The sequence below is a fragment of the Hibiscus syriacus genome, unplaced genomic scaffold, assembly GCF_006381635.1.
Source record: "Hibiscus syriacus cultivar Baekdansim isolate YM2019G1 unplaced genomic scaffold, ASM638163v2 tig00009023_pilon, whole genome shotgun sequence".
In the NCBI taxonomy this organism is placed as follows: domain Eukaryota; kingdom Viridiplantae; phylum Streptophyta; class Magnoliopsida; order Malvales; family Malvaceae; genus Hibiscus; species Hibiscus syriacus.
In genome coordinates, this window is record NW_024062184.1 from 34,807 (window position 1) to 44,029 (window position 9,223).

The 9,223-nt window shown below is 35.4% G+C and overlaps 2 protein-coding genes across 3 annotated transcripts; one reads left to right on the forward strand and one right to left on the reverse strand.

Moving 5' to 3' along the window:
• Positions 1 to 257: 257 nt before the first annotated feature.
• Positions 258 to 2,956, forward strand: LOC120203074 (probable beta-1,4-xylosyltransferase IRX9H). 2 transcript variants are annotated; one of them, XR_005523783.1, is made up of 5 exons: positions 258 to 1,131; positions 1,792 to 2,041; positions 2,140 to 2,355; positions 2,637 to 2,751; positions 2,850 to 2,956. XR_005523783.1 is itself a non-coding variant. In XM_039203435.1 (4 exons), the coding sequence occupies exons 1-3, from the start codon at positions 368 to 370 to the stop codon at positions 2,308 to 2,310; spliced, it is 1,185 nt and encodes a 394-aa protein (XP_039059366.1). In that variant the 5' UTR covers positions 258 to 367; the 3' UTR covers positions 2,311 to 2,355; positions 2,637 to 2,956. The 2 variants fall into 2 exon arrangements, 1 of the variants encoding a protein (XP_039059366.1); XM_039203435.1 differs by having other exon boundaries at positions 2,637 to 2,956.
• A 2,305-nt stretch (positions 2,957 to 5,261) lies between these two features.
• On the reverse strand, positions 5,262 to 8,598 carry LOC120203076 (auxin-responsive protein IAA9-like). Its single transcript, XM_039203436.1, has 7 exons — positions 8,565 to 8,598; positions 7,541 to 7,983; positions 7,231 to 7,460; positions 6,930 to 7,156; positions 6,650 to 6,791; positions 5,857 to 5,918; positions 5,262 to 5,546 (listed from the first exon to the last, which is right to left on the reverse strand). Exons 1-7 carry the CDS (start codon positions 8,581 to 8,583, stop codon positions 5,530 to 5,532), a joined length of 1,140 nt encoding a protein of 379 aa, XP_039059367.1. The 5' UTR covers positions 8,584 to 8,598; the 3' UTR covers positions 5,262 to 5,529.
• Positions 8,599 to 9,223: the final 625 nt, after the last annotated feature.

The following is a 9,223-nucleotide window of genomic DNA, read 5'->3' on the forward strand; positions in this document are numbered from 1 at the left end:
TATAAAATAATCACTTTAAATGATAGCATAGATAAATTTTAATGAGCTTAAAGACTATTTTGAAATGATTTGACCAACTTTATAATAATTTGATAAAATGTAATGATTATTTTGTAATAGTTTAAAATATTTAATGATTTTTTAAAATAAATTATAACTTTGGTGACAAAAAAGATTATTTCGTCATACTTTTTGACCATTTTGTACCCTTTTAATTATTAGTGAAATGAAAACTTAAACGAAGAAGAAGAGAAGCAGTTCTCCGCCTCAGCCTACGCGCTCAAAACAAAATTCCAGCTCTGCCCTTAAACTTCATTCAAATCTTAAAGATCCAATTATGTGATTTTCCTTTAAATTCACTAATCTAATGGCTTCGATCCGTCGAACTCTCTCTCCAGCACATCGCGACCGTTCATACCAGAACAGCGCCGGATTCTCCTCTCCGTCTAACAAGTTTTTACCCAACGGAAGCGGTAAACACTTCCCCTCGTCTTCCTCGTCTTCGCATTTACGGCTTTTGTTAACCGCCGTTTATTTAGTGTACCGCAAAGGGTGGCGGCGGTCTTTTTGCAGGTGTCTCTTATTTTTCGCTGTAGGTTTTATTTTCGGAGTTGCTCCGTTTGGATACACGGATACCGATGTCCGAGCCAAGGGTCTCGCTTTCCCCGACCTCAAGCCGCCACCTGTCAATCTCCAATTGGACGAGCAATACGTGTCTTCTGTTTCATTGGGCGTTACAACGAGATTGGCGGAACAAAAGGAAGTTGCCGGTTTAATTGAGCCGTTAAAGCAGTTAATCGTCATTACCCCGACTTGTAATCGGGGATTCCAGGCGTATTTCTTGAACAGGTTAGGGCAAGTTTTGAGGTTAGTGAAACCGCCGTTGGTTTGGATGGTGGTGGAGGAGAAAGCTGCGTCGCTTGAGACGGCGGAGATTTTGAGGAAAACCGGGGTTATGTATCGGCACTTGGTTTCCACTCTAAACTCTAGCAGCGTGAAGGAGCAAACGGTTCATCAGAGAAACGCCGCTTTGGAACATATTGAACGGCATAAGCTCGACGGGATCGTGTTTTTCGCCGACGAAGACAATTTCTACACGCTCGAGTTGTTTGAAAGCTTGAGAACTATAAGGTAACTTAATTTTAAGTATATGATTTTAATAGAGTTAATGGGGATTACAAATTTAGGTTAAAAATGGAGTTTTGGAGATGTATTTATTGGGATGCCAATAATTATTGAATTGTTTCTATTAACAGCTTGTTTTGTTAGGCTATTAATTAGAGATGGGGGCAGTGGAAAATGGAAGTGATTTTTGGTTTTGTGGTTGGTGGTTCACTATCTGTAAATGATTGTTATAACCGAATCCATTAGGGGTTTTCGTTTGTGAATCAAATCAGCTTGTTATTTCTTTAGTATTCAAGCTACTCGATCTAGTTTAATTTCCATATGACATCGGAGCAAATGGTTCAGGTCGTCTGTTTTCGGTTGTCCAATGTTTGAAGGATTTTCTCCATCTTTTGTATAGTATCGATAGTTTTTGTTGCATTTTGAATGACATTTGAGAGAAATTAACTTAAAACTCTTTTCGATTGATTAGAAGTTTTCCCTTTTCAAATGGATAATGGAGTTGGTGTTAACTATTTACACGGTTTTTCTTAGCTTTGAATGATATAACTTGTCGGAATTCACCATTTTCTTAGTTCTTCAATGGTGTAATTATATCGTAATTTTTGTCTTCGCCTAATTTTTCTTAGTCATACACCAATCCATAATATGGATCTTCTTTTGTAGCCGTTTTGGAACTTGGCCTGTTGCCATGCTTGCACAAAGCAAGAACAAGGCAATTCTGGAAGGTCCAGTGTGCAATGCTAGCCAAGTAATTGGATGGCACACAAATGAGAAAATTAAAAGACTTCGTAGGTTTCATGCTGATATGTCGGGATTTGCTTTCAACAGCACTATCTTGTGGGATCTAAAGAGATGGGGACGCCCCTTCTCAAACCCGGTTCGACAACTAGACACAGTAAAGGAGGGGTTCCAAGTATGAATTATACCATTTTTGTTTTTATAATTTAACGTACTATATCTTCCATTTTTGCAGCATGATTCTTTGGTTTGCTCATTGTTTCTTTTATGCAGGAAACTACATTTATAGAACAAGTTGTGGAAGATGAAAGTCAAATGGAAGGTATACCACACAGTTGTTCGAGGATTATGAACTGGCATCTCCATTTAGATATGGGTAATCTTGTTTATCCCAAAGGATGGCTACTTGAGAAGAATGTAGAGGTCACCTTGCCTGTTAAGTGATGGAAGCTTGTATCTACAATTCTTTTATGTTGACAGCTTAATCGGGTATGAGATTTAGTTTCTTCTCTTTCTGTAAGCTTGACTTCAGTTATCTGACAGATAGCCCTTCACTAAAACATGGAAAAAGAAAAACACACACGTGAATAGATGGCGATTATAGAACTAATGAAAAGAAGTGTTAGATCAGACATGAGTTATCTCTTGAGCTGTTGGTTCTTTTGATGTATATGTAAATCATTTTTTTTTGCCTTGGATTTTATTTTATAGATATGTATAAATAATGGATGTGAAGAAAGTGTCTTATTGAAGCTGTTTTCTTGTCACAGTTGTGCCTATATTTTCTGCTGGTGGCACATTATTCCAACTTCTCCGACCAGATTTGGGACAATCATATCATCATATAATACGCAATGCAGATACTCATTGGCAAAGAGAGAGAAGGTTTGTGGTCTTTCTTTGTAGAATTTTGCGGTATGAATATTGTTGTGAACAAAATCTTGTAGAGTTGCAGTGTTATGGTTTAATTCGTTATTTTTCAGGAGAAACTTGCATTCCTCGACTCCACAAATAGGTGGTGTTTGATGGGGGTGCATCCATTGTTATATAACCCTATACTTAAAAATCAAAGGAAAGTACTTTCCGTTTACCTCGTCCTTGTTTTGTTGTTTTGTTTAGCAACTTGAAGCTATTGTTCAGAATTGGGATGCTTGAATAGGTCCTTACATGTTGGCATTTACTAGCTATTTTCAGCCATCTAATCCATTTGGACCATTTCTTTTATCTGCGCTGCAGACACGGTCGTTTTAAAAAGAAAAATACTTGGGTTTTTAGGGTAAACTACACGTTTAGTACCTAAACTGACAGTTTTGTTTTGTTTTTGTGCCTAAAATTTCATTTGTTTCAAAATTATATTTAATATTTGTTTTTTGTTTCGATTTATACCTCGTTAAAATTTTAGTGGAATTGTTACAGCATGACACTTTTTTATGGGTAAATTACATCATTCGTCACTCAACTATCTTCTCACTCCTATTTTGGTTATTGAAGTTTAATTTTTTTTTAAATTTAATTACTTAACTTTTAAGCTACTCTTAATTTAATCACCATAATTCTCAAATGTAATTTTTTTATTTTACTTATGTATTAACAAAATAATAATAAAAAAGTAATGTCAAAACAATTATTAATAAAATAAACTAGAGTGAATAAGACATGAATAATTTAAAAGTTGAGTAGTTAAATTGAAAACTTTTAAATTTTAGTGATCAAAATAAGAGTAAAAGGTAATTAAGTGATGGATCATGTAATTTACCCATAGAAAATACAGTTCCGTTAAATTTTTAACCGTGTAGTACTAAAATGAAACAAAAATAAATGTTAGGTATGATTTTAAAATAAATAAAAATTTAGATATTAAAATGAAACAAAATTAACAGTTTAAGTCGTGTAGTTTATCTTTTTTAATAGCAAAGAAAAAACTGGAGTTTTGTATATGGTAATACCTGTATTAGTCAGCCGTGAGTCAATGCTTGTGGCAGTGTTTGTGTCTTTTTGGTAAATGAAATATCTTTATAATGTTTTGGGTAATTTGAGGGGGGAAATACAGTTTGGGCACGAGTTAAAAGAAAATCAGGCGTCAAAGTGATTTACACTTTGATAAATGTTGAAAAATTAAATAGCTTATTGTATTGTTTATAATTTGGTATTGATATAACTATAAATTCTGAAGGATATTATAATTTTAAAAGAAATATATATCAAGTGAAAGGTATGAATCAACCTTCTTCGTATCTTTTCTATACGTTCTCGGTTTGCATCAAGTTTTAATTTTGCACAGATTTGAGATTGTTGGAGGTTAAAAACTAAATGAATTTTCCATTGCGTAATAGGATCTAAACATCTCTGTATATATATATATATATATATATATATATATTTTATTTTTTTATATGCAAAAAAATTTATTTTAACAGAATCGATGAAAGCACAATGTCATGTGTACTACTTAGGGATGGGCATGGGTCGGGTTTTGGTCGGGTTTTTGTCAATCTGATCAAATCTAAAAATTTTACACCCTTCACTCGACCCGAACCCGACTTTTTGAAATAAAATTCGAACCCAACCTGACCCGAAATAATAAAAAATATTATTTTTATTCAATAAAAACAATGATTTAATTAAAAAATAATATATATAGAGATATTATTGTAATTATTCCTAAATATAAGGTAAAATTATATTTTGATATTATTGTAATTATTCTTAAATATAAGTTAAAATTATATTTTTTGGGGTGGAGTGGGGTCGGGTTGGGCATTTTTCACTCTAAACCCGAATCCAACCCGACTCCACCCAAACTCGAAGTTTTTTTTTTTTAAAAAAAACCCGACCCGATCTGATTGGAACTCGTCGGGTTTGGGTACCATACCCATTCCTAATACCAGTGGAGTGAGAATTTTCTCTTATTAGGTCAATGCTCTGAAGTTTGTGCCCAAAGTTACAGCATACATAGTTTTCCCACACACACAGAAACCTTAACCTCATATGGTCCCCCACTCTATAGTTTTACATTATTTATTCTGAGCAAAGTCGGCAACAATGCCGTCTCTCACATGCTTTGTTGGGGCTATTCCCCGACAACAATATCTACAGGGCTGGCACCATCTCTATAGTTTATACGACAAGCCTTGAAGTGAAAAACCAAACAAAACAACGGACGGTAGGTATATTCATGAATTATGCCGGACTTGTCTGACCGGTTACCTCGTTCATGCAAAGGTAAGGCGGCATATCGGGAAAAAAAAATATGCGACTAAAATGCATGCAAAAGAATGGTTTAAAGCAGAACAAGACATCATACAAGTACCATTACCAGCACACAAGACTTGATACATTCATGCAAGGTTTTACAGATAATGTGGAGGTCTTTCACCATAGAGAACACACATGACTTGGTCCGGACTCTAAATCGACTGAATCGTAAAATTACTCACAAATGTTTTAAGTCTTGATGGTTTTTATATAACTTTCTTACACTAAAAACAGGCTTACTTGTTTTGAATCCCCTCGCCAGACAAAGATAAATGTTGCAACGTATAGATAAACTTGATCTCCTATCCGCTCCAGCATCCTCTCATCTGATGGAAAGAATCACGAAAGTGCTTCTACATCTTCTCCGGAGAGGCTGCTGATTTGGATAGCGAAAATAATCTACGGACGCTAGCTAGCTCTGATTCCTGCATTTTTTCATGGAATTGCATTCATACATAGTGCTTATATCTTCAAAATCTGAAAACTGCACTATAATTTACATGTCATAGAACACTGCCAAAATTTTATGCGACAGTTTAAAACGTTAGATGTCAAACTAGTAGGTTGAGGCACATAAAAAAGCTTTTGTCAACATTAGAATAATCGTAGGATAATTCTCGACACTACCAACATGTATATCTAGGCATTTCTCAGATATGTAAATTATAAAAATTGGTTTCAATACTAGCTAATGACGTACACTCAGTTGATGTATAAACATATAAAAATAGTTACCGAGTCCGATGGCATCAGAGCTTTTCATGATCCTCAGCCTTTTGCAGGTATCAATAAACATCCTGAAACACATGCCGAATTGGAATTAGGCAGCAGTTAACTGACATTATTCCAGTCGGAATTTGAGAAATAAATACTAATAAACTGAATTTCCTAATGCAGCAACATGTTCTGACTCAGATTAACACAGACAAACAGGAACATACTAAACTATGAAGTTACTTGACTGGAGCATAAAAGTTTGAGTGAAAAAAAGAATGATATGGAAAAACCGGAATTTATTTCGAAAAGTTTTTGCAGGTCAAGTAACATTCTTAGCTTGAGATAAGCTAAGCATACACGCCTGGCCGATGCAATGGTTTTAACACCCTTTTATGAGGGTAAAAACAAACAAATAAGTTATCCAACGAATGATACATGTATGCATGCATTACCATAACACAGTTTTTCCTCTAGAATTAATGAACAAGGGTTCCTATCCATTTAAAAGGGCTTCCACAAAAATCTTATAGATAATATACGAAGTTGAGTTTACACTTTTTACTCATCCCACCCGAATCAGAGATGTTCCAACTTCTTAGCATTTCAATAAAAGCTTAGGACAGACCCAAAAGCTTGACGATAGAATACTAAAACAATATGGCGGGAACAATTTCTGTTTTCTACTCTTATGAGTGCATTTTGTATAACCATACCTTCAGTTAGCATGTTTTTTACTTCTCCAGAAGTATCGATATTTTCATAAAGCGCAAAACAAGAAGCAAAAATATGAAAAGGGGGACTTAGAGCTCACTCCCATGGGACATCACCCACAAGCATCCAGTCACCATCTTTATCCTCATAAGTAAGAACAAATTCTGATCCACGCAGCAGATCCTCCAGCTTCCTTTTGCTCGTCTGCTCCTTATCCGGGGTTCCATGAGATCCACATTGACCTGGAATCATAGAAAAATAGCAGTAACTGGGCCCATGTAAACCAATACTGCTGTCTTCATAGAAATAACAGCCGCACAGAACAAGAAATACGTACATATAAAACCACAACCTAAAATCTTTATATCGAAATAACTCACCTAGGGTAAAACATCTGAACATCTTCTCAAGAGCAGAAGAAAACTCCTGATATTTAGAGTAGTTTCTCAAATCCACTTTCCGTAAATAAGGAGCACCATCCATGCTGACCTTAACAAACAGGGCACCAGGCCCGACCTTTCCATCTACTTCATCAGTTTTCTTGGAATTAGAGGCCAGTGAGTTTTTTCTGAATGCTCTAATAGGTGGCCAACCAATAACCTGTGCCCTGAAAAAGAAGGATGATCAGAGAATCTTATCATGGTTAAATCTAAATTTATAACAAAAACCAAGCACGCGTACTTGATAGCTGGTGCTCCACTGTTATCGTTTGTAGTCGCATTAGGATCGGGCATGGTATTATTAGCATGACAAGGTCTATCCTGTACCACATTCAGGTTCGTGATCTCTTTGGCTTTTGTTGATTGAGACCCAAGGTTCTCAAGCACATAACCTGATTTCAGTCCCAAGTTCGAAGAAGGCCTCCTGGATGACGGCATCACACTTACTTTTGAGTTAGAAAGAAATTTACCCTGCAACACATATTATGTACTTTGCAGGTTAGATTTGTTATACATTAGTCTCGGTCTTCATAAATCGCAATGGTTTCTACCTCAGAGAACCCATCCATGGCATCGGAGAACCTTCTTTTGTTGCCTGAAACAACAGTCTTCTGCAATGCAGTGCAGTGACCATCACTTGAAGGATGCAATGGGAAAAGGGGTTTCTCATTGAGTTGAGCTGTGCTTAGCAAGCAAAGCTCCGGATTTCTTTCAGGCAACTGGGATCCAGGAAGCCGAAGACTAAGCTCAGTTGCCTTCAGATTCAAACTAGACTTGCTTTCCTCGGATGCAAGGGAGACAATAGAGCTATCCATGGGAGAACAATCAGACAAGCCCATGTAGTTGCGTTCCTTCAATTCGGCATTGTTCTGGCACACACTATCCATGGAGCCTGAAGTACCGAGTAAAGTTATCTTACTCGAACCGCTTTCCTCCTCCACGCCGATCAGCGGTGGAGACATCGGAATCAACACAGTCAATACTTGACAGCCTGCTAAATTCAAAGATAACCAGATTTATTATTTGAAGATTTAGAGAAGCTAAAGCTGCATATTTAAAGCAACAGCTGGCAACAGGACCTATGAGTAATGATAACCCATCCCCAAACAAATTAAACAACAGAGAGTTTTAAATAGATCCTTATGAAACTAGAGACATTAAAGGATGAAGATCAAATAAAACAGCGGGGATCTCAAGTATGAGACATCACCTTTTCAATTCTTAAAACCTCCTATGAAATTATTGAGCGAAGAAAACAAATACCAAGCAAATTGTTTCAATGGAAATTTAGCTGCATTTAAAGTTTTTTCTGCTGGGTAAATGTTAATGCATGCGAAAGAAGGCGAAAAAAACAATAATCCAGCACGCGCCAAAAGAAGGGATAAAAGGAAAGATTTTTCTAATTATTTTTTGAAGAGCAAAATGATAATATATATATATATGACGCAAATAGTTGTAGAATGTTTGGTTACTGAGAAAATGGCTAGAAAATTAGAATTCTTATTAAAACTCAAGCTTAAGACCAAGAGTCAAGCTGAGCTTGACTCTTTTTAACTTACGGAGAGAAGAACTAACTCAAACGAGACTCCTGCATTTTTACCCTTTAATTTCACGTGAGCTTTCTCACGAAACAAACATCACTAACTAGAAAAAGAAAAGAGAAAGCTACCTGATGGGATTTGGCGTATTAGAAACAAAGAAGAAGATCAAAATCAAAACCCTTTCTTTATTTTGGTTTGATTTTCACTTGGAACTTAGAAGACAGCAAAAAAAAAAAAAAAGGAATAAGTAATGAGTTTTTTTTTAAGAGAGAGAAAGCTAAGGACCCTCCATTGCACACAGACAGAGAATAACAGCTTATTCGGCCTGAGATGTACTATGCATTAAATTAAACAGACTTCAAAATTTATAATATATTCTCTTAAAAATGACTTTTTTTTATAAAGTATCTTTTAATCGATGAACTTATCAATATTTTTCAATTTTGTCCCTTAACTTTTTTCCATGTTAATCCTTAAACTTGGATTTCTTTTATCATTTTGATGATGAGTATCTCATGTTAAGACGTCATAAAAAATGACCAAAAATCAATTTTTCCGATTAACGTAGACAAAAGAAGTTTCAAGGACCAAATTAGGAAAACTTGTAAGATTAGAGACTGAAAGTTGTTTTATCCTTTTTTTTTACTTAAATAATGAGTCAGGTACACATGTGAATGGGTAAATAAAATTGCT

Bases quoted from the DNA above. Each gene is read 5' to 3' on its own strand.
- LOC120203074 (XM_039203435.1), top strand. From the start codon at position 368: ATGGCTTCGATCCGTCGAACTCTCTCTCCAGCACATCGCGACCGTTCA. The intron at 1,132-1,791 runs GTAACTTAATTT...CTTCTTTTGTAG, and splicing joins GAAAGCTTGAGAACTATAAG to CCGTTTTGGAACTTGGCCTG. The intron at 2,042-2,139 runs GTATGAATTATA...TCTTTTATGCAG, and splicing joins CAGTAAAGGAGGGGTTCCAA to GAAACTACATTTATAGAACA.
- LOC120203076 (XM_039203436.1), bottom strand. The intron at 7,157-7,230 runs GTACGCGTGCTT...CTTCTTTTTCAG, and splicing joins AGTGGAGCACCAGCTATCAA to GGCACAGGTTATTGGTTGGC. The intron at 6,792-6,929 runs GTGAGTTATTTC...CTATGATTCCAG, and splicing joins GTTCAGATGTTTTACCCTAG to GTCAATGTGGATCTCATGGA.